Raw genomic sequence first — 25,396 nt, 5'->3', positions numbered from 1 at the left:
GCACACTCCATGATTGAGCACCTACCTATGAATCAGGTTACAGTTTGATTCCCGGTGAGGGCAAATGCCCAGGGTTGCGGGCTCGATCCCCAGTGGAAGGCATGCAGGAGGCAGCCAATTGATGATTCTCTCTCATCTTTGATGTTTCTCTCTCTTTCTCCCTCTCCCTTCCTCTACTAAATTAATAAAAATATATTTAAAAAATGTATATGCCTAAACCTAAAAGTATCATACCTATGATAACATTTTCTAAATCATTTCTCACTGACTAGGGTGGAAATAAAAGAAAGAGTAAACTCTGGATTAATATCTAGTAATCTCAGGACATCCATTCCATTCCCTTGACAAATATTTATGAAGTATTATATCTGACATTTTATTTTTTAAAAAATTACAAAGCATTGCTCTTCTTCAGAGGTTTTACAGTTTACCTTAGTAGAAAATCTATTCTAAAATTAATTTTTTACCTGTTTACTAAGAGCCATTATTTTGTCTCATATTTCTCTTCTCCTTAATGTGTAGATGACTACATTGCATTGGTTCAAGAGAAATCTATTCAATTGGATTTCAGTTAACTTTTCATTACCAAAGTTTCTAATAACTAAATATTATTATATAAAATGCCTTTGAAGGGCAGGCATTGGAAACTTTCCAAATAAAGAAGTAGTAACAAAAAATGGTATAATGTAAAAGAAAATTCTCATATCTCATTAACATATGCAAAAGTTATCCTTTAAAGTTAAAGCATTCATGTATTATTGGTTAAAGACAAGTCAAAGTACTTTCATGCTAAGAATAATTGCATTACAAATGATTATATTGACTTGAACTTAATTTTAAAACATAAGTAATGTTATATATATTTTATATATAAGCTAGAAACATAGTGTATAGAGTTGGTTTATATAATGAACATTACCAACATGAATACATGAAAGAAGAGTAAGGACTGCAAATGTTTTCAACAAAAATATCAGACATACTTGATAAAAAGTGGTCAATATACACAGATATACAACTCTTTAAACTCTGATTTACACTTAATTTAAAATTGTATATTAAAATATGCAGCTTTTATCATTTTTCTTTGTAGAAATGCACTTTTACTTTGAAATAACTGAACTTTAGTTTTTGAGAAAAACTAAACCCCAAATTTATTTACTTCAGTAATAATTCAATAAACAAATTCCTAAGGTCATTGTCAAACAACACTCAAAATTTTTTGTATACTGAGATTTAACTCAGAAATTGATGTTTTTTTCCCTTATTTTTTAAAATATATTTTATTGATTTATTACAGAGAGGAAAGGAGAGGGATAGAGAGTCAGAAACATTGATGCGAGAGAAACATTGATCAGCTGCCTCCTGCACGCCCCCCACTGGGGATGTGCCGGCAACCAAGGTACATGCCCTTGACTGGAATTGAACCTGGAACCCTTCAGTCCGCAGGCCAACGCTCTATCCACTGAGCCAAACCAATCAGGGCTTGTCCCTTTATTTTTAAGGCAAATGAGATGTAACTGAAGTACCCTATAGCTACAATGAGAAGTGACTGGAGGGATAGAGGTAGGAGCATGAGCAGCTAGAAGAGTGCTGTGCTAACCCAGGGAAGCAATGACAGTGTCTCAGGCTAAAGGAGGTGCACAAAGGATCCCTGTGGATAGCTTAGTTACAGGCTTCTGAGGCAGAAGTGACTGAACCCAGTCATTCCACTGAGTGTTTCAGTGAGAAAGGAGAGATATAAAGAGTGACTTCCATCTGAGTCATGACCACTCAGGTAAGTCCAAATGGCCCTGTTGTCTGTTAGCCTACTTTCTGTTTCTGTCAGTGTGATGCTCTGATTCAAAACACTACTTGGTGAAAGAGTGGCCCAGGTGTGGAAAAGCAGACACATGGTCCCTGCTTGCTGAGCTAATAAAGAATTATTCTCTAAATGCTGAGTTTTTATCAGGTTTTGGTTTTAAGCACTTATTCTTTTTCCTTTATACTCTCTCACTAATTTATTCTCATAGCTTCAAATATCATTTCTATATAATGCCTTCCTATTTTGGGCTCTGCACCAAACTCCAATGTGTGTGTGGGAGGGAGATATAAGAGGTTCCCCACACCAACAAACAATTCTCCAGATCCCAGCTGTGTGTCCTATAATTCAATTCAATTCTGACCCTACCTGGAGTCATATTCCACAGTTAACAGTTCAGTTCTATAAGACTTACCCTCTCCCCAACACACACACACACACACACACACACACACACACACACACACACACACTTCAGATGCCAATCATAAGCCCAAGTTGTCAACTGACTGCAACTGACTGGGTACAGACTAGAGGTTCCTACTAACCCCTCCTTGGTTCCAATAATTTGTTAGGATGTCTCAGAGAACTCAGATAAATGTGATACTTATTAGACAACCAGTTACTATAAAAGAATATAACTCAGAAACAGACAGATGAAAATGATGCACAGGGCAAGGTATGGAGAAAGGATGCAGAGCTTCCATGCCCTCTCTGAGCAGGCCACACTCCCAGAATCTCCATGTGTTCACCAACCTGAAGCTCTCTGAACCCTTCCTTTTGGGGTTTTATGAAAGCTCTGTTGATCACTGGCCACAGGTGATTAAGCTCAGTCTCCACCTACTTAGGAGGTCTGGGGTGAAAGTTCCAACCATCTAATCACATGGTTGGTGTCTGGGCAATGAGTACCTCATCCTTAGGTGGGGACCTAAGCCACCTCAATAACATAACAAAAGATACCTTTATTAGTCCTCACTTCAGAAATTCCAAGGGTTTTAAGAGCTCTTTGCCAGGATGAAGACCAAATAGATATTTATTATAAACTAGAGGCCTGATGCATGAAATTCGTGCAAGAGTAGGCCTTCCTTCCCCCAGCTGCCAGCACCGGCTTCCCTCTGGCATCCAGGACCCAGGCTTCCCTCGCAGCCCCAGCTTTGTCTGGAAGGACGTCCGGTCTAATTAGCATATTATGCTTTTATCATTATAGATTATATCTCACACTTTCAAATTTATATATATAGCCCAAATCTTTCTTCTGACAATTTGAATTTCTGATTTCCTATTTGAATAAATCACAGGAATTTCAAATGCAAAACATTAAAATAAAAAACTGATATTTTCCTCCAGGTATGTTCTTTCTCAAATCTTTCTGACTATACAAACGGCATACCTATTCACTTGGGAGCCTGTGGGAGCTGTATCTGAATCCCTGTCCTCGTCAACCTCATGTGATCCATCAGTAAGTCCAGTTAACCCTACTTCCAAAATACAAATAAAATCTGTAATTTTCTTTTCAACTTTACCAACAAAACCTTAATACAACCACTGTTTCCTGGCTGGATGGCCTCAAGAGCATCCCCACCTTGACTTCTGGCCCTGCCAACTCATTCTTGAGAAGGCAACCAGAGTGGTCCTTTTAAAATTGAAAAACTTGGTCAGGTAACTCCACCACTTAATGTTTTTCCATGGCTTCCCACAGCACCTAGAATACAAACTCTTTACCCTGCCAGCTCCTCTACCTCAGCTCTTGCTTCTCTTGGTAAACTCGCCCACTGTTGAGTATACTCTGGATGCTGTGACTTTCTTTTGCCAAGCTCCTGTCCTCAGTTTTGTGTGTGCTGCTCTCTCTGTGCATTCTTCCCCTGATCCTTTGTGAGGCTGTTTCCTCCTCATGTTTGAAGTTTCAGTTTCAATATCATCTCCTCAGAGACCTTCCTTGATCTCCATATCATCGCATGTTCTTTAACTTAAGACTCTATTTGTTTCTATTATAGATGTTACAAAAATTTAGGATGGAGGAGAGAGGTCACATTTACATTGGTCACTATTTTACTCATATTGTATGTATGTATATTAAAATTGTGTATTATATGTGTACATGTATGTGTGTGTTTCAATACCTGGCACATAGAGGCTATTAAGGGCATTCAATAAATATTTGCTGAATGAAGTATCACCAAGGGTTAGGGTTCTTCAAAACATCCTGGAATACATATCAGAAAGCAGGATGGCCCTGAATATTACTGGGTTCATCGAAAGGCCTTTAGAACACCTGAAGTCCTGAGTTGCCACTTGGAAGACTGACCCTTTGAAAGTGCATGGGGCATAACCCTGTGATATGTTCCTGAAATGTCCATCAGACCCAATGCATCTCCTGGAGTCTTAAGATGACAACAAAAGGGAGAACCAGAGGTTTAAGAATTTTGTGTGACTCCTGGGAGTTGGGAGGACTGTTTTAGATATGGAATTCAGATGTTGCTGAGGAATCCAGCACCTACTGCGATGTACTGGGAAATCTATGTTAAGGATTTAGTGATGGTTAATTCTTTGTGTCAACCTGACTGGGCCATGGGGACCCAGAAATTTGGTTACACATTACTCTGGGTGTGTCTGTGAGGGTGTCTCTGGGTGAGATTAATATTTGAATTCGTAGGCTGAAGGAAGCAGCTTGCCTTCCTCAGTGTGGGTCTCATCCAATCAGTGGAAGGCCTGAATAGAACAAAAAGACCAAAGTAAGGGGGGAATCTTATAGCTTGACTGCATGAGCTGGGACACTGGCCTTTTCCAGCCCCCAGACTGGAACGGAAACATTGGCAATCCCCGGGTCTCAAGCCTGCTAGCCCTCGAATAGAAACTACACAGTGGGCTCTCCTTAGTCTTCAGCTTGCTGACTGCAGCAGATAGTGGGACTTGTTAACCTCCATAATCATATGAGCAAATTCCTCAAAGTCTCTTTCTTTTGATATATACGGTTGATATAGGGTATTGGTTCTGTGTCTCTGAACCCTAATACCAACCTCAGTTAGTGTGCGGTGGAGGAAGGGATGGAACTCTGAAAGTAAGGTTTCACTTGTCTCTATGAAGGGTCATACCAGTATTAAATTGTTAAGTATCTTGACTGTCAAATGGTGTCTTTTCTAGTTGTATATGCTATAGTACCTAAGACTGAACTTTTCACATAGTGGGCTTGTTCAATGGGAAGATTATTTCATAGTCCTTTCTGAAATAGTTTCAAATCAAAGAAAAAAATGAGAATCAATTATTAAAATACATCATACTAGAATTAAGGCTAAATTTTGCCCAAACAATTTTGTCCACCAAACATGTGCTAATGAATGCATGATGCCATCTACTGCACAGAATAATTTTATAAACCTCAAGAACCTGTCTCCAAATATATGAAAAATGGAAGGGATAGGGGAATTAGTTATAAGACATACCTTTTGCAACTGTTAATTAAAAAAATAACTTATTGTTTTAATCTAATGAATTAAACACCTCCAATATACTGAATTTTGTAAGGTTTGTTTTATTTTTTAATCCAATTTTAGAACATAAAGTGCTATTTACTATAAATTATTAAACTTTTAAAAATTCTGATTCCCACTATTTAAAAATTATTTGGATGCTTTATAATTTTTCACCCCAAAATACACTGTCTTTAAAATATATCTAAAGATGAGATCTTAACCTACTATTAACCATTTCGTTAACTAAAAACCTTAACTCTTTCCTGCACACACAGACCAAAACTACTTTGTGGTGAGACCAACGGCTAGATTTCACTGTTTTGATTCACATAAGTTACTTCACATGGGCTTGACTGGTTTGAAGAACTGACTATTTTTTAAACTGTTGAAAACTCCATCTAAATCTTCAACGGATGGGCTCTTAATAAAACAAAATAGTTCTATAACAAGAAAATAAGAATTTTCAAGTAAATTGAGTTTTTTCAATATTACAGTGCTTTCTTTTATGAGATTAAATAGCAACTATTAAAAGCCCAGAACTCTTCCCAATTTTAATTTTATTAAGTTTCTAGATCTCACTCACAGACTGAAATGATAGACACTTTCCTAACTCATCCATCCCTTTCTACTGCCCTTTGGTGTCTTTCTAGCTTTTTAATAGAGAGTAGTTTAAAAACATGCCCAAATTTGTAGATAAATTATCTATAATAATAAAAGAGTAATATGCCAATGAGACTGGAAGTCCTTCTGGACGACCTTCCTGACTAAGCCGGGGCTGCAAGGGCCGAGCACCTTGCATGAATTTCATGCATTGGGCCTCTAGTATTTAATAATTACTATAAACTTTTAAGAACATTTTATAAATATGAATAGGTAGAAATACCATAAGCATATCCAACTCAATACAACTAATTAAAACCATTTTTTCAGTACTAATGTTCTTGAGTTCAGAAGTAGCTTATTTATTTCACAACTAGGTATAACCTATAAGGAAGAAAAATGTATTCCCTTCCCTAAAATATCTCAGGACAAAAATATGTGGGAATTTTACAAACTCTAAAAACAACCAGAATAAGGCAACTTCTGTGGATGTGTGGTCCACCTATAGCAGGGGTGGGGAACATCCGGCCTGAGAAATCATTTGGTTTGGCCCTGCCAAGGCATTAGAGATGAATTAATTAAATGTTTGACCAAATATAGCAGGCTAACTTTTAAGTTGACAATTTTGTATAACCTGAGAATGATGTTATAAATACCCAAATGGCTCTTTGTAGAAAAAAGGTTTCCCAACCCTGACCTATTGGAACTGATCCAATTGGAAGAAAAAAACACTTGGCTGGGAAAAAAAAAACTAGGTTTAAAATCCATTTCCTAAGGAAATAATTCTTCAGATGAGTTCACCTATCTTGACATTATTCAATACTAACCTAGCAGTTCATCAGTCCAGTATTTCTTAAATGCTATTAAACTTTGTTCACTGAATACCTATTATATACCAGGACAATGACTTTTAGATAAATTTTTATTCCAAATAATAAGAGCAAATTCTTATTTATTTTCCAGATACTGTAATAAGTACATAATTTCTGCTAACTCATTCAATTCTCAAGCCAGCCCTGTGGAGTGGGCACAGAGAAGTAAAGTTATTGCTAAGGTCGCAATTAATATGTGATAAATACTGGGTGTTTCTCATTCAACACTAGTGTTCCATAAGAAAAAATTCGAACACTATTTGCCCATAGCACTGATATAGCAGCGCCTAACCTTTCTAATCCTTATATAAGCAATCTGAGTTCGAGAGGGAGCAGATTAAGAGAGGAAGCTATGGCATTATGTGAGCGGTGAAGCTACCCCCACTGTGGGAGAGGGAAAGAAACCCAAACCTGTGCTCAGCTTAGCAGCCACAGTGGGAGCAAGTGCAAAAGAAGCAGGAAATAGCTTTACCATCAGGAGGATCCCTATATCCCCAGCTCTCAGGGCTATAAAAGAGTTCTCTCTGGAGACAAGAAACCAGAACTGCCTTCTGCATGTGTGACAAGTGGGGTTTTCCTAGCAGCTGGAGGCAAAGGGCATTACAGTGTATATTCCAGGACCTAGGGCCCATTCATTGGGCACTTGCAGTGAGAATATAGAGCAGGGGTGGGAACCTCCAGCCTGCCTGCCGTATAAGGTCCATGAAATCATTTGGTCTGGCCCTGCAAGGTGGGACTTGAAATTTAATAAATCTAGGAGCTTTTCATAGGAACATAAATTTATATTAAGTGAATTATATTAAACGAATGATGTTCTAAATATCCAAATGGCTATTGGCAGAAAAAAGGTTCTCCACCCCTGCTTTAGATTGATAAATCTAAGTTCCAGGTGCTATACATAGAAATCATAACTTCTATGCTACCAATTATGTTATGATTAAGAAACTAAGTAAATATGTGACTTGAGAAAATATAACAATTTCTGCAGAATGACCATATTGGGGGCTAACAAAAATCTTTAAATTCTTTCCAACTAGGAAATCACTTAATTATATGAATTATTTCGAACCTGTGTGCAAGCTGTAAAAGCATTTTATCTTTATCATATGTTCATAGTCCGCTGCACAATAATTTCACCCATAGTTTTGCCCAACACTATACTTATTTCAGAATCCTTGAAAATATTTCAAATTTTCTTTTTTTCTTTAATTGAATATCTCATTTAATCATCATAATCACCTTTTGAAATAGATACGCTCAATATTTTCTTTTTATAGTTGAGGACACTGAGTCCCAGAACAATTAACTTGTTCAAAATTATACAGCTATTAAGTATTGGAGCTTTACAGTGCTTTTAATTAATCTTAAAATATTTGACAATAGTTATTATAGGTATTGGGCCCTTAAGGTTTTAAAAAACGTCACTTCAGGCCCTGGTTGGTGTGCTAAATGGTTGGAGCATCAGCCTGCGCACTGAAGGTTCTCGGGTTCAATTCTAGATCAAGGGCACGTATCTGGGTTTCAGGTTTGATCCCAGCCCTGGTCAGGGTGTGTGTGGGAGGTAACCGATTGATGTGTCTCTCTCACATCAATGTTTCTCTCTGTCTCTCTCTTTCCCTCCCCCAAACCTCCTAATAAGCGATGGAAAAAAAATATCCTCTGGTAAGGATTAAAAACAAAACAAGTCACTTCAGAATCTAAAATTTTTCAGACTAGAAATTCACAATGACTCGCCTTCATCAATTGTCATATTTGTATACATACCTCACTGAAAAGGCTTCCATTAACATATGAAATCCAGAGTTTCCAGAAATTAGGCAGCTGACTTAAAACAAGCTTGGTCAATTTTTCAACAAATGCTACCCGGTGGGGAGATTTGTATCTCCATGCTAAGGGGGAAAGAATAAAATACCATGACTATACTTTTGAAACAGGAATAAAAATCTGTTTAAACATACTTCCACTCCGCATCTAAAAATGTGCTCCACTTTGGCTGCAGAGCTTTAATATGCTGAAAGACCAATATTTTATTCTTCTGTCACACCACAACCGCCTGCCAGCACAGACAGCACACTCTCCGCAGAGGTCCCTGCTTTCTCATGGGGCATGGCAGGCAGGGGAAGGACATGCAGGTCAGGAGGACACAACAGGGAGGACTTCACAGAGGAAGTTGCTTTGGCTTTTCAACCTTGTTGTCTTTGGGATGTTATATTTCTCTTTAAAAAGTCATGCTTTTAAACAGCAAAGTAAGGCAAAGGCAGGGCTGGCCCACAACCAATATTTAAATTTGAAGCTAATATCAACTTATTAGAATGCCACCAGACACCCTATGTAGTGAAAATTCAGTAAGAAGTCAAATCATCACAAAGGAGCACATTCAAACACAATCATGTAATTAATAACTCCTCCCATAACAAAGACATGCAAGCAAATATAAAAATGTTGAAGCCTCTTGGTTTACATATAATTTAACGTGATGATTATAGTAAGTGGGGAATAAGGTCTTATAGATTTCTTATGGGAAGGGTAAGTCTGTGGGAATAAAAAGTAAAGTAGTAGTAATTTAGTGAGCATTAATCACTTCCCAGTCTCTCCCATCTTTCTATATCACGCTCTTGCCTGTTTCTTTTTCCCTCCACACCCTGTTCCCTGGGCCTGGGGTTCTGCTTCTGAGCCTCCAACAGGAGCAAGACAGAGGCATTTTCACTGTCCAATTTCACAACAATGATGAGGAGCGCTTCTGGAGTCAACTTCTAACTTTTACTCAGCAACTTCAAAGCAGGTTAAGAAAGGGAACTTTCATCCTCCATCAACTACTGGCTTGCTTTCAAAATACTCCCAGGCAAAGTGTTTTGTGGTTTGTTATTATCGATGCTATTCTAGTAGGAGAAGGGTGGATTTTATTTATTTTCCAATATTTAACAATTTTCTAAATAGACAATATATGGCGAGAAACGTTAAAAGGTATACAGTGAAGTCTACCACCTACCCTTGTCCCCCATTGTCCAGTTCACAACTCCAGCCATAAGAAATCACTGTTACTAGTTTTTTTGTGATTCTTTCTGAAATGTCTTTTATATACAAAGGCAAACAGAAATATGTATTCTCCCCCCACCCAAGTGAAAGCATACTAAAAACAAAGCTTTTTTTCATTTAACAGTGAATCCTAGATTCTTCTATATCCTCTCCCCCCTCCCCCCGTTACATAGTAGTTCATATTCTGGAAGTATCATAATTTACTAAGTACTACTAGTAAGTCCCCTCCTACTGGACAGGACTGTTCCAAATCTTTCCCAGTTAACATTAATGTTTCAACCAGTAAGGTATACCTCATCATTTAGGCATATGTGCAAGCACAGATGCTCCTTAACTTACGATGGGGTTACATCCCCTTAAACCCATTTTAAGTTGAAGATATCGTAAGTCGAAAATGCATTAAATACACCTAACCTAACAAATGTTAAAACTTAGTCTCACCTACGTGAAACGTGCTCAGAAGCCAATATCCAAAAAACAAAACAAAATGCTGGCAACATGGTATATTGTAGTGTTGGTTGTTTACTCTCATGACTGCCTGGATGACTGGGCGCTGCAGCTCACCCTGTTGCCAAGCATCACAAGACAGTATCAGACTGCACATTGCTAGCCCAGGGAAAAAAGCCAAAATTCAAAATTCGAAATATGGTTTCTACTGAATGTGTACTGCTCTCATACCATCGTAACGTTGAAATATTGTTTAGTTGAACCATCATTAACTAGGGGACTGTCTGCATAAGTATAGAATACATTCTCAGAAAAGGAACTGCTGGGTTCAAGGGTACACAGAGTTGTAGTTTCGATAGGTATTATTACATTGACCACTCTGGGGACTAGTTACACACCCATAAGAAACACATGCAAGTTACAGCTTCCTTATAACCTTAGCAATGAACAAATAGAACACATAAAACCCAAAACCATAAACACTGGTGGTTTTTGCGAAGCCAGCATCTCACTGTAGTGTTACAATGCCTTTTCAGTTTTTATTATGACTGAAGTTGAGTACCTACTCAGATATGCTTAAGAGCCATTCAAACTGCCTTTTTGTGGCCTGTAGAGTCTCTTTATTTATTGGGCATGTTAGTCTTTGGTCTATGTTAAGAGTTGTTGGGAATGCTTTATATATTCTGTTGTCACATATGGGAAAGGCATGGCTCCTTCCTTAGGGCACACTGTAAACCTGTACTTGTTCAACCGGCAAACTTTTACTGATTGTCACTGTGTGCTAATTCTGTAGCTGCACCCTGAGGTCTGTCCATGATGCTCACCAGGAATACTAAACAGCGCAGGCCTCCTACAATTACATGGACAGTCCTAATGGTAATGTGACAGGAGTTTAACCTGCCGTCATAAACAACTAGAAAATGGAGGGGGGGGTGGATTTATAAACAACTGTTTTGAGACACTGAACAACAGAAAAGGGAAACGGGTGGTGAGTCCACATTTGCCCTGGCTTTCTGCCTGCAGGCAATTTCTAGACAAGGTAAAGGGATGAGTAACCTAAACAAAGCTCAGTGGCCTTTCTGAGTTGGAAAGATGAATTTCAAGGAGGTGAATGGGAAATGCAGGGAAGAATTATGCAAAGTAGAAAAACCAAGCTCCAAAAATCTGCATAAGAGTCATCTTAAGTCTTTATTGAGTATTAGGTCATGCATACATAGTGTAAGATCAAGATTCCCAGAGCTCTTAGCCTGAAGGAACAATCCTCATTAATTACTTGGTTCATTCAGTGGCGATCCAAGAGATCATACCTCAGTAGTAGAGCTGAAGTTTCCCTAGAATGAAGGTAACTCTAGACTTGCTCTAGCAACTTACGGCAGGCCTTGAATGGGTCAAACTTACTGTAAGCAACTGGTAAAACCAAGTCCAGCATTCTTTAAAGCAAGGCAACAAAACCCTGACACTCAACATTAGATAGTCACAGAGTCTGGGAAACAATAAAAAAACTGAAACGATTAGCCATGCCGAAAGGCAAGGAAATGTGAACCACGACCAGAAACCAGAAGAAAAACTACTCAATAATAATAGATCCAGAAATAGTGGAGATGACAGAATTATCCAGTAATGGCAATATTAAAATATTAAATGAAAATAATGAAAGGGAAGATAGTTAAAAGAACCAAATGGAACTTCTAAAGATGAAAAATACAGTATGTGACATTTTTTAGGTTAAGACACTGCAGATAAAAGATTAAAGTAGTTGAAAGTTTAGCAACTGACACTATAAAGAAACACAGATGGGGAGTGAGGGACAGAGCCTGAGTGATCTATAGGGTAATCTACTGTCCTAACATACACATAACTGGAGTTTCAGAAAAGGAAGCAGACAGAAAAACATTTGAGGAAATTACAACCAAAATTTTTTAAAATTTGACAAAAATTTCCAGGATTTGATAAAATAGATCCAAGAAGCTTGACAAAACCCAGGCAGGATAAATTTGAACCGTTCAAGGTGATGTAATTCATTATAGTCAGTCTCAAGTATAATTTCTAATTTATTTAAGCCTGTTAGTATATCAACTGGTGGTGTGAATGACATTAACAGAGAAGGAGTGAGGTAAAGTGTGTAGACATGAAAAGGAAGGATTTTTTTAAAAACTGGTGGGCTGCACTCCAAGGTCAGGCTGTAGGTCTACATGTTTACAGGGCCACATTATAGCACAGCAGGCAGAAGCAAACAGTTCTCTTCTCCAATTGTTTGGTGCACAGGGTGGAGAATGCACACAGGATAAGAAGAATGAATATCAAATAGAAGCCCTTCATTTAGTGTAAGTGAATCATCTAATTTTAAGGTGTTCTTATAATGGCCATTTATTTAAATTTATTAATGAAATGTTAAAAAAAAATTCCCTACTTCAATACTTGTAAGAATAATATGAAATACTTCCAAATAAATTTTAGAGGCATTTGAATTTAATATAAAGGAAGGTATTTTTATTATTCTGTTTGGATTTTTTAATTTCTATTATTGAGGTTAGAAATACTAGTGATTAACAGCGTCTAATTGGCACACCACTACATTATAATCAATGTATTTTATATAAGTAAATAAACAATAGGTAAATATCAACATTACAAAATTAAAAAATGTAACATGGTTATAATTTGAGATACCTTATCTTATGAAAAAAATAGCAAATAATTTATGATTAATAATAAGTCCTTTCCAAACAAAAGTTTAAAATTCATTGAAAATATGTCTTTCTCTGTACTGACAACAGAAATTACTTTTGTTGCAAAATTAACCTTGAAATTCTCACAGAATTTTTTCTGTGGCATATTTTAAAAAATTAAACCACAGAAAATATAAAACTATACTTTTAATTAAATATGTTGAATAAATACTGAACTGTGGCGAATGACTTACTAAGAAATCAAATGGCATGTATTTAATGTACAATGTAATTACTGGGTAGTTACTTAATAAGTAGAAGAGACAATAGTTGATAATATTTAGAAATAGTAACAGAACTAGTTATAGAAATTTCCAAGAGAAAAATGTTTTAAATTAAACAAGTAGCAATTTAAAAGGCAAAGTGGGCATAGAGAGATATACTTACTGTCATCTCGACCAGACTGAAAGCTGCTGCCCCGCTTCAGTGATGCTGTCTGACTAAGATGGGCCAACACTGAGGGACGAACATCGCTATCCAGATCCACCATGGGACTGTGCAGGCCTGCGGTACCTGGAAGGGAGAGGGAACATTCCTTTAGGTTCTATGTGTTCATATTTAGTTGATTTAAAGAACTGCTTCTCTGAGTTATTTCTTGCTCACTTTTTCACTCTTTTAAATAAAGGATTTACTAAGTAAAATAAAAAAACATCTCCTCCAAGTAGCTTTTTAAAATCATTCTCACCATGATAGATTTGGAGGATCCAATCCATTACTTTGGCTTGACAGAGAAATGTAACAAATCATGGAGTGAAACTTATATATCATTTTAGAGTGAATGTTCAGTAAAACTGGGGAGAGAGATGTTCTAGGAACATTAACATCAGCAGGAGAAATCACTTTTTGAAAAACGACTTGGCACTTGGAAGTCACAGAGGTCTGACTTTTAATGGAACAGATTTATAACACAAATCTTTGGCTTCTCTCATAAATTTAAATCCCCTAATCCCATTTCTTTCTTTCTTTGGGATGTGGAATTTGCTTCCTTGTTTATATTCCTGATGGCAGCCAAACTAGTTTGGATCCTTTTCACCCCACACTACTAATATTCCAGAAGCCTAACGTCATTGTTGTCAAGAAATTATCTTTATTGTCTGGGAATAAATATTCCAAAATATCCCCAGAATCCCAAACCAAATTATCCTAAAAACCAGGAAACACTTTTTTCTAAATTGGGTATCAAGAGCTATTAGGATTGGAATCCCATGTTGGTAAATATGTTAGTAAGACATTCACTTAAAATGCTAAAATTTGCCTTTTAGTATGTATGTAAAGGTGCCTATGAGCTCCCTACTCTGAGCTCTTTGGCTGAGCATCTTCAAAACAAGCTGAATTCACTAAACACTTACAGAGTATTTACCATGCATAGAACTCTTAAATATTCTGCCTATGAAAATGCATTCCACATTTTTCTGCCTTATTTTCTATCCTCTCTACCTAAAAAGACTTACTCATTCCTCTTCCTTTAAAATGCTACTGCATGAAGCATTGCCACCTTCTTAGGGATAAGGATTAAATATTATATCTCTGTCTAGTCACTGGACCTTCTGCAATAACTCCCTCAATATATACTGAGTGACTGATACTAAATTAGTCAAATAAAAACCCTATCTTATTTTATAAGTTAATACTAAAAGCTTATAGATTTGTTTTCCAGTGTAAAAGATAAAACACATTTATAAAATAATAATTTTATGCCACTGGTAATGTTAGCTATTCAATAACACTGTGCAGTTATATATTAGACATCTCCTATGTACCAGGAACTATACAGACCCTGGGGATAAGATGATGAATAAAAAGATAGGCCCCTGCTCTCAACTTATTTAAATTCTGGTGGAGGCAGGAAAAAAAGCAATAAATAAATAAAATACAGTAAAAAGTGTACTGTTTCATGGGCTCCTCCTATCATGAGCCACTTAACATGATACAATGTGAAATTACAATACAATACAAATACAGTACTATCCTCACAAATTTTACCAGGTAGGTTTTTTAGAAATAGAAATTTATTGAACACCCATTGTGTTTCAACTCTGTGCTAAATGCTTTATTTATATGCATTTCTACTTTGGTAAACATATCTAATACAAGAAGACTTGTATAATTTAATATTAAGAAAACAAAATTAATGTAATTTAGAGTAAAAAAATACAAACAAGAAAAAAATACTTTTTAAATAACTGATACTTTCTACATTAAAGAAGAAATCATATAGTCACCACATAGTAGAATTCAGGAAGTTAATATCAAAATATCAATTTTTTGAAACACCCTCAAAGTATAAAGGGGCTTGAACTTAGTATCACATTCAACATTTATATAAAAATTTATAGAATATAAAAATGCATATTAAAAGGTGCAAGAAGAGTGCTTTAATTTAAAAAGTTACAATGTTACTCTTGAAGGTTTCAGGACTTTAAATTTTTTATTAAAAAGGAAAAGACTTCCTAGTTTCCTAAAAGTACACTATATACCATTCTCACAAAAAATACAATTATCATTGTTCAAGTAAATCCTCAGAAAAGGTTTTCTATATAACTGATGTATTTACAACTTTAATTTAAATAGTTTAAGATTAAGGTTATTTATGTAGCTGAATTTAAGTAACTAGAATTCTTAAACTGTTAGAGACTGATTTATCTTTCCCTGTATTAAGAATATGCTTTTCTTCTATTAGAAACCATAGCATAATTTTCTATGATATCAGGAAAAGAAAGATAACATGAACTAATTTATTAATTGGTGAAGTTGAATTACCAGCAAGTGTGTCACAGCAGCAGGAAGCTAGAACAGTAGTCTACCCTGAGAACTAACGAACATCTGGAACACATCTGCAAGATGTGTTTCTGCTGAGAGACCAGAAGAGAGCGCTTCAGCACTGCACACAAACACACACCCACCCAGCACACCAAACAGTGGGCATTAACTCAGAAATGTGTTTTACTCTGTACCATTTTGCATCTTCTACTGTCAAAAATAAAGGTCTTACGATGAGTTGTTTTACAGGAAATTAACAGAATTATCCTTTGAAGAGAAAATTAATGAAAATATTTTAAATTTTAGTAGTCAGAAAGCAAGTATATAAAAAAACTTTGAGGATTCTGAGATTTCTTTTAAATTTCTACCCCATAAAAGACTGAACAAATATGAAGTGGTTTTGATGAGAACAAAGCATTACTAAAAAGAACAAAAAAAGATGAAGAAAACATTTTCTGTAATAAAATCAGCAAAAGGTTTTAAAATCTTACAATAAATCATTTTATTTTCTTTTGACTGTTTAACCTCACAATATCATAGCAATATCTACTGATGTGTTTAAGAGAATATATATATTTATACAAAACATGTGGTTAAAAAGGAGAATAATTATCAAGTTTCATATGTCATGCTCTGATTTATGTGCAGATCATATGCAACTGAAAACATTATTACTCAGTATATTTTCCCTGAAGACCTTTGAGATCCAGCTGAGGACAGTATTCAACTGTACACACACACTTCAGTTTTTTCATTACAATATTAGCTTGCAATGGGACATTTTGTAGGTGACAGAGACTAAACTATTTGTAAAACTGCATCTGACTTTGTCTTTTGCAAGCTTAATATTGCATTAATGACTTATGAGAAATCATTATTTTCTTGACAGTAAATTTTCTCTAGAAATGAAATGTTCCTATGATGTTTTTCCTAGATGAAACATTTTTAAAAGCCTTTTACTAAATGGGATTACAGCCTCTCTGCCTTCATTTGTGCTAATACTAACCATTAATTGTTCCCTGTATTTGAAACTTAGGGCAGGGTTTAATTCTGCCCAAGATTCTCATGGCTATGCAACTCGTATGGGGTTTTGCAGCTAGCTTGAGTCATAATAGGCCTATGCTTTATCACCTGTAAAAATTAGGGCTTGAAACCATGCATATTTTAAAGTATCTTCTTAGTTATAAAATTCTGATTCTATTATATGAAGTTTAATTCTGAAACTGTAAATCACCACTGAGAACAAAATATGCTTATTCTGCTCACTATTGCTACAATTTAGGACACTGATTAGTGGTGTCATCTAAATGTATAAAAAATCTGCCTCTACACAGAGGGCATATGGGAAAATTTATTCTTAAAAGAAAAGCACATCAAGAAAATATTAAAGGCGACAAAAAAATAACAGTGAAACCTTTATCTGAATTTTACAATTTCATTGTGAATCTTACAGGTTAGATATTTCAAAGACACTAAGGAAAGTAACCAATAAATATACTCAGATAAATAAGTGCTTTTAAGATCGAAATTACTTGGCTATAACCTGTCAAAAGTTATCTGAGAGGAATAACTTTAGGGTAAAGACTACTTTAGAGACAAAACTGCACATAGGAGCACACCCAACAGTACGAAACCATCACTATAGTATTTGTATAAACAAAATTCTAGAACTGAATGTCCTTCAGGTGTAGCTCTATCTTCTAAATTCCACAAACCAGTGTTTGAGTTACAATTTTACCAATATATCAAAGAAAAGATAGGAATCTTACCTACAGATGCTTGGAAGAAGCATCTTCGAAGAAAAACTCCTTTAAACACTTAAAAGTTTTTAAAAACTAAGCTTCTTAATTACTGACAATCAAGAGGTCAATATTTTTATTCCCCAGTTAAATAAAGTTTCTATAACATGCTACCGGCATTCTTAAAAGAAACTCTTCCTAATTATGAATATACAGGACTAATTGAAAAGATTAAAAACAAAAAAAAATTAGAAAAATCATTTTTGGATATAATACATTTTGTTTTAATATGAGAAAAACAGAAAATTTCTTTCAGAAGTTGCAGAAGTTATTTTCTTCACAATGCTAATAAAACAATCCACCACTTCATTAAAAGAATAAAAGCTGCAGTGTGGAAATAAAAGTTTAAACTGCTTTATTTTCTAAGAGAAAATAAACTAATAATCTATTATAATTTGCTATTGAAAAACTGAAACATTTGCTATTTTTTCCCCTGCAACTGAGAGATTTCTACTAGATAAAAAAGTTTTCAGCTTTATGCTAATCTAATAGATCTAAAAAACTTAAGTGTTTACATTAAAACGCTGATTCTTACCAAAAACTCCTAACGACTTTAAGATGACTTTATAGAAAATGCTTATTATACCTCGTATTCCCTCAGACTTCCTGGAAACCTTATCATGTATCAGTCAAATCCTTTCAACTCAAGATGTGCAAGTTTTCCCTATTTTAAATGAAAAGCAGTTAGTATTTGTTTTAACAGACCCTATATAACATAAAGGGCAGAAGAGACCGTTCTTCAGGAAAGACTGCAAATGTGGAGCCAGGTGAATAAATTCACTGTATTTTTCTCATCCTTCGTGCCTCTTGCAAGTTTTCTCACAGGCAACAATAGTGTGGGGAACACTGATCTACAACCCTGACTCTCAGAAGGGCAGCTAACTTCCTTACTGCCCTTAAACACCTTTGAACACATTTTCCTGAGCACAGCGGGCCCTTGTCCCATGTGCAGCACGACCACCCACTGTTGCTTGTTGACCAAACACGCAGGGCCAGGAGCCTCCACAGACACAGGCAGGATGGGATTCCTTTCAAGCACAACACACAGAAGAATTTCAATGCCAAAGCTGGGGGGCAGGGGTGAGTATAGTAAGGCAGAATTACAAATTCCTCATGAATTAGACGTGTGTCAACAGATAAAAATGTTCTTTTTGATCTTATGCTTCTATATATATTTAAAGTTCCTATAGGAGCATTTCCTCAATTTAAAGGGGATAATTTAATCAAATTAAACAAAGGGAGACATATTTAACATACCTTACTTCACTGGTGTCAGAATTGCCCTTAACAGGTTCCAGGCAGCCATTCTGATATAACATTATTCACAACAATAGTTGAGAAAAGAAAAATTATTTTAAAAGCAAAACTACTGGTGTGAACTTTGAAGAAGTATTTATTCATTAACATTGGCTATCTAAGCAAGAACTGTAAAAGCTGGATGGGTCAATAAACAGAACAAAATTACTTATGTTTTTAGTACTACATTTTTCTTGTAATTATATAAATTTAAGTAGAGAAAACATGCTCACAATATATAAGTAATAGAATTAGTACCAAAATGACAGAATACAAAATTAAAATGTTTGTAATGGTGAATATTTTAAATTACCAGTTATTGCTAGCATTCAATGTGTGCATGACATTCCTTGTCAAATTTTCTTTTTTTTCTCTTAAGGATAGGGGATGTGATTTAGACACGATGTGGTTCCCAGCCATAAGACATCTTCTTCCAGATATACAGTAAGCCAGGACAGCAGAAGGGAACCAGCTGCCAGGATAACAAATTGAAAAGACTTTTTGACATAAGCCTGTTTGGCCTGTCTGATGTAACAAAGATAAAGATAGATCACACATTGTTAGGTGAATAGACTAGTATAAAATAGTAGAAATAAGCGAAGAGAACTTAATCCAACTCTCTTCTATGATATTCAACAGCTGTTATTTTACTATTATATAGTATCTAAAAATGAATGCTGTGGTATTCAAAAATTATCAACTCCTAGGTTATTGCCTTTAAAAAAAAAACACTGCTTAAATTACCAGCATTGATTACTAGTTTTAATTTGGAAGCTAAAACTGGTTTTTCAAATTAAATTAAAAAACACATCTATAATCATTATGGTAAAAACCTGCTGATCTGCACTCAGATAATTAAAATTGCTTATATAAACTTATACTATTTACAAACAACAATGACAATTTCTAATAGTATGCAACAGAAATTCTAATGGTAAACAATTAAGTGCAAATCTAATTCATGGCAAACTGAGTATCACCTGGGTTTTTTCTCTTTGTGGGAAAAAAAAAAAAAGACAAAACGTAAAGGAAAATCAGACCACCACTTTGCTGGGAAGAGTTTTCCACTGTATCATAAACTGGTACTTTTCTTCTACTTCTCTCTCCTTAATCTACTTTCTCCTATATATACCTCATAGCTTATAAATCTTAAAGCAAATAAATAAAATCCCACTAAAAGCACTTAAAAGCATTTCAACGTCTAAAGCCAATTAAAAAAAATACTCTGTGGTCATAACATGCAAAATAACAAGGGTGCAGATAAATCTTTGGTTGCCGAATCTACATTGGAAGAGATTTAGTTGCAGGGAGAATAAACATCAAATTAATGTCCCATATTGGTTCTTGCTGCAGGTGTGCCTTTCCTGTTTTCTTTTAAAATCAATTCTATTAGTCTGCATTCATACTGTTATGATAAACATTCAGGACAGGAACTATTTTTAAATTTCCAGAAAATAAACTTCATTGAAAAAACCTTCCTAATGTACAATTTCATTATACCAACTTTAAAATAAAAATTGTAATTTTATTAAAATTCAATATGTGCATAACAACACACTTTTACTGTCTTTTTAACCATGAAAATATTTTTATGGTCTCAAAGAAAATTCAATGAATCTGCTGCCAGTTTTCTAACAGAGGTTGACATTTAATCTAGTGTAAAGTAAAAGTCTACCTAACTTTGCATTATGGAAATACCAGAATTATATTTATTAATATCTCACTAATTAAAAACAAACTATAAATTATGTACCTAAAGGTCAAGAAATATCAAGAAAAATTGCAGTGTGGTTGTACTGTGTAAATTCACAAAATTATACGTAAGTTGTAAAATATAATTTATGAATGCATTTTATGAGCTTTTGAGTTGAAAATATGCATAGCGTTTTTATGTTTTTAGGTCATTGGGTAAACAAACATTTTTATTTCAGCAAGTAATTAATCTAATAATCTACTCAGTGTTTGAAATAATTAGAAGAGTAGGCATTTAGCCCAACCTCTAAAATATTCTCATTATTTTTCTTCTACAATAAATCAATACTGGGATAATTTAGAAGAAATCTTTCAGGTGTGACATAGTGTATGTAAATTTGCAAAGAAAACCTGAGCCACATGTAAATGCATTTCCTTCTATTGTGTGACTATTTTAAAAGAATCTCTTGCTTACATGAGTTATTGCTCATACTCTAAAGTCCACCAACGCACACCATCCTACTATGTCCTATGGAAAGTCCTAATTAAGTACATATCTAAAAGAAGGAAATAATTACTCTGAGAGCAGGCTGAAACCTTTTCCCTCCAATTATTACACATAACCAACATATATTTTTAAGAGTTAAACTCATTTTCAGAACAAAGAAAAAAACACCTTTGAAGTCTACCTGTAAAAGTCCTATTTGGGAATGTCAGTAGGGGGTTAACCAAAGGCTTTCCTGGCAAGAAACTTGAAGACTTAGTCTAATTTTTTATCTATTTCACAGGAATTTTAAGGGACAAATGACACTTTTATAAGGTGGTAAAAGTTTTCCATGTGCAACAAATTCAGGACATAGGATTGGTCTGAATATAGAGGAAGAGAGGCAAATGGTTACCTGGTTCAGGCTGGAAAAAAATCAAACTCTTCTATTACTATTTAAGCTTTCAAGATGAGTGTTTAAAATGTCAATTTCTATTTCCTATCTTTGTCTCCCTTTAGAAAAAGCAACAGATCGCACTTGGGCTACAGAAAGGTAGGCCACGGAAGAGGAGTGAGGAGTATTTGGGGATAAATGGCACAGTGAGTTGAAGGTGCAATGGTAATCCCCTGTTCTTGTGTCCTAATGTTTTTAATATGGAAGATGCCATCCTCTTAGTTCAGTATACATTATTGCTATAAAAACTGGAATCCAGAAAAAGACCTAATTCGGTGCTCATAAGAATATCAACCTTATGATCTATCTCAGCTAACAAATGCTCCTTATAAAAGAATCTTCCCTGGAAAAGGTAGCTTTTTTATGTAAGACTGTTGTCTATGAAAATCTATCACCATCTTTGCTCATGAAATTTTCTCTGAAGACCACAAGATTAAATTCAATTAACATTTCCCCCCAAAACCAACAAAGACTTCAAGTCTCAAAAAAACATTTATGTTAATTAAATGTACACTTAGAGATCAGCTTTACCTAAAAAGACAAAAAGAACCCTTTTCCTGATGAAATATTTACAGTCCACCTGTTTAAGTTTGTATTGATCTCACATGAGTGTCTCAATTCCTAACCATTGTTCTGCCAGTGGATTCACTTAGAAAATTACAGCTATTTCTCTTCTCCAACGTTAACAGTCCAATCACACCTGAGAATAGCTGAATAAAAACACTGAAGTGCTAGATGAAATGTAGGCCTGGTCACCATCGTGTTCATCAAATTCAGATATCCTGTTTGATGGAAATATTTTCTCCAACAATAGAATACAGAGAGGTCTTGTGGAACTTGCTGTCCTACCCTCACTGAGTGCACTCTGGTAGGATGGGGAGAAATCTGAGCCAGTCACTACTTCTGTCGCTTCTCAGGACATGAAGAAGCTGGGTTGTTACCTGGCTTCTCTGAGATACTTTCCTCACATGAAAAATAGATCTAAAGTCATCTAATGAACACCTGTTGGGAATAATTTCCAAGGTTTCTTCCACATTTAAAAGGTAATAATTATGACAGGATGTCCAACAGAAAGTCCAAATTATATTTAGGAGCCTTTCCCCCATATTACCTTACATTTTTATTATATACAATTAGGACACTCATAAATACCAATTAAGAGTCCATCATGAACAACTGGTTGTAGATTATATAAAAGAAAAACTGTGTTTATTCCCAGCAAACTTAACATTAAGGCAAATATTTTATATTTGCATATACCTCTACACATATACCTATACTACATAGTGTAACTACATCATCTGTATAAATGTAGATAAGTGTTTATTGAATAGCTAACAAGTAACCAATGACACATATGCATTAATGAAGACAATCAGAAAAGGATCTAAGTGCAAAGTGGCCAAAGTGGACATGTTTTACAGATGGCTAATTCTTCCATTCTAGGAAACACATGTTCTGTCTACATCTATGCCAGATTTTATGTCATTTGCCTTTGCACTATCAGTTAAAAAGCCATGGTATTAATGTACTTAAGTCCGGAAGATACTAAACTGCTTCAGAGTTTGAAAATTAACTGAATATTTGATAATATAAAGAACTCAATTGATTTTTTTCTTTATTGATTAAGGTATTACATATGTGTCCTTATTCCTCCCTTGCCCCCCCAACCTCCCACTCATGCCCTCACCCCACTGGTGTCTGTGTCCATTGGTTATGATTATATGAATGTATACAAGTCCTTTGGTTGATCTCTCCCCCACCCTCCCCTACCTTCCCTCTGAGGTTTGACAGTCTGATCAATGGTTCTCTCTCTCTCTGGATCTGTTTTTGTTGATAATATTTTAGATAATGATAATGGTGTTTTGGTTAGTTTTTCAAAATTACTTACTGAAATAATTATGGATGAAATAATGTGACCTGCTTCAAAAACAATTCAGAATGATGGAAGGGATAAAAACAAATAAGGGTATAGATAAGATTGGCTATGAGTTGATCATTGTTGAAACATAGGAGGTTATTATATTACCCTTTCTACTTTTAAGTATGTTTGGAATTCTCCGAAATCAAATAATAAAACCCCTTCTGATGTAAGCTCAAAAGAGTACACCAATCTTCCAATTAACAAAGCTCCTATGTATTAGGGTCAGCCATGTTGTTTATATTGGTAATGTTTGCTGACAACAAAAGAGGGCACAGGTAAACATGTTCTTCTGAATGTCAACATCTGACTAACAAATTTAGAAGGTTTACATTGTCTTATCATGAAACTTGTAGAGTAAGTTTAACAGGCTGATTGTTTATTTTTTACTTCCTCATCAAAAGACCAACTTATGAAAATAACTAGGTAAAGCTTGTCACTAACAAATGGGTCCAATTTATTTTACATTATTTTAATTATTTCACAAGTGATGAGCAAATTTTACAACAAGCTTGGTCAGAATGAAATTGAAAAGTAGGACTCTGCCATTTTTTCTCCGGAAATACGGTTTTAAGCATTTCTGGATAAATACATGTAGTAAAACATAACATTAAGATGATGGAAGGAATCATCAGGTAAAAGTCGCTCTCCATTTATCTTCAAGAAAAATTCAGACCTTTGGCAGTGTAACATTGGTTATCAGGTATTTCAGATATGACAATAAAGTACGTATAATTTCCAATCTGAAATAGTCTCTATGTTGCCCTCATAATATACACCCATCCCAGAAATTCAAATATTTTCATAACCAAATTATACAGATGGTTTCTTACAGGCATAAGCAGGAAAATCCTTTATCAGATCATGTAACTTGCTTGTAATCTGAAGAATATCATCACTGTATTTAGTGCAGTGGGGAATGAGGTGTCATTTATTGAAACCTACTTCTCCATGCCTCTTTATCTGGATAATTTCTATTTGTCATTTGGGTTCAATGGAAATATCACCTCCTTGAGAAAACTTCCTTCGATCTCCCCCTTACTAGACTGGAGTAGAATTCTGTACTCCCCACTTCATAACACTTTTCAAAATTATATTTATGTAATAAATACATGATTTTTAAAAAGATATGTCTTTCCCACTAGACTACAAGGTCCAAGAGGTCAGAGGTCATGTCAGTCTTGCTCACTACTGTATTTCCAGTCCCTGGTGTTCTAATTATCAAGCCTGGCTGTACCTGGATCATCTGGAAGCTTTATAAAAGACTGATGCCTGAACTCCACTACTAGAGGTTCTACTATAATTGGTAGAAATGGGGTGGAGGATAAAAATTGATAGTTTGTAAAAACACCAAGGGGATTCTGATGGGCAGTCAAGGCAAGGATGGGATACCTTTTTTCTGCCAATGGCCATTTAGATATTTATAACATCATCATTCCAGGGCCATACAAAATTATCAACTTAAAAATTAGCCTGCTATATTTGATCAAACACTTAATTAACTCACCCCTAATGTAGGGCCAGATCAAATGATTTTGTGGACATTCCCCATTCCTGGTATAGAGTCTTGCCTAACAGAATAGATTGAATAGATAAATATGCAAGGTCCTCTAAATACATCCAAAGACTATGGACTATGTATATCATCTGTTGTCATTTCTACTTGCTAAAACTACAAAATAATTAATGACATTAACAGGAATTTTGATGTGGCATCAAAACAGAGATATTTGGGTTTTCCTAAAAATCAAACTAGAAAAGAACAGAATCAGCTGGAAAATACTCCAACTCATGTCAAAACTGTGCTATAAAGAAATAATTGTGACCTCTTCATTGTACTTCCTTCTGTGTCAGGACTGTTCTCATGTTACTTCACTTACTCCTGGAAACCTTATGAAGTATCACTATGCTTTCTTTTATATAATCTATTTGTCATCTCAGTCCACTGCCATTGCATTTGTCAAGGTCAACAATACCAGTGCTAAATCTGCAGGACACCTCTTTATCTTATTCTTTTAAAATCCTTGCTGATCAC

At 35.2% G+C, this 25,396-nt stretch overlaps 1 protein-coding gene across 12 annotated transcripts in view; it reads right to left on the bottom strand.

The window, feature by feature from the left end:
- Window positions 1-25,396, bottom strand: part of EXOC2 (exocyst complex component 2) — a 237,385-nt gene that overhangs the window by 86,570 nt on the left and 125,419 nt on the right. For all 12 annotated transcript variants that reach the window (XR_002828487.1, XR_002828488.1, XM_023751403.1 and 9 more), the window contains 2 exons: window positions 13,343-13,468; window positions 8,508-8,632 (listed from right to left, as the gene is read on the bottom strand). Coding sequence is in view for 10 of the 12 variants with exons in the window: in XM_023751403.1 (XP_023607171.1) it covers window positions 8,508-8,632; window positions 13,343-13,468 (251 nt within the window). In the remaining 2 variants the exon portion in view is untranslated. The remainder of the gene's footprint in view (window positions 1-8,507; window positions 8,633-13,342; window positions 13,469-25,396) is intronic.

The sequence above is a fragment of the Myotis lucifugus genome, unplaced genomic scaffold, assembly GCF_000147115.1.
Source record: "Myotis lucifugus unplaced genomic scaffold, Myoluc2.0 scaffold_21, whole genome shotgun sequence".
Lineage (NCBI taxonomy): Eukaryota > Metazoa > Chordata > Mammalia > Chiroptera > Vespertilionidae > Myotis > Myotis lucifugus.
The sequence above is the reverse complement of the archived record's forward strand: the minus strand, read 5'-3'. Positions and strand labels throughout refer to the sequence as shown.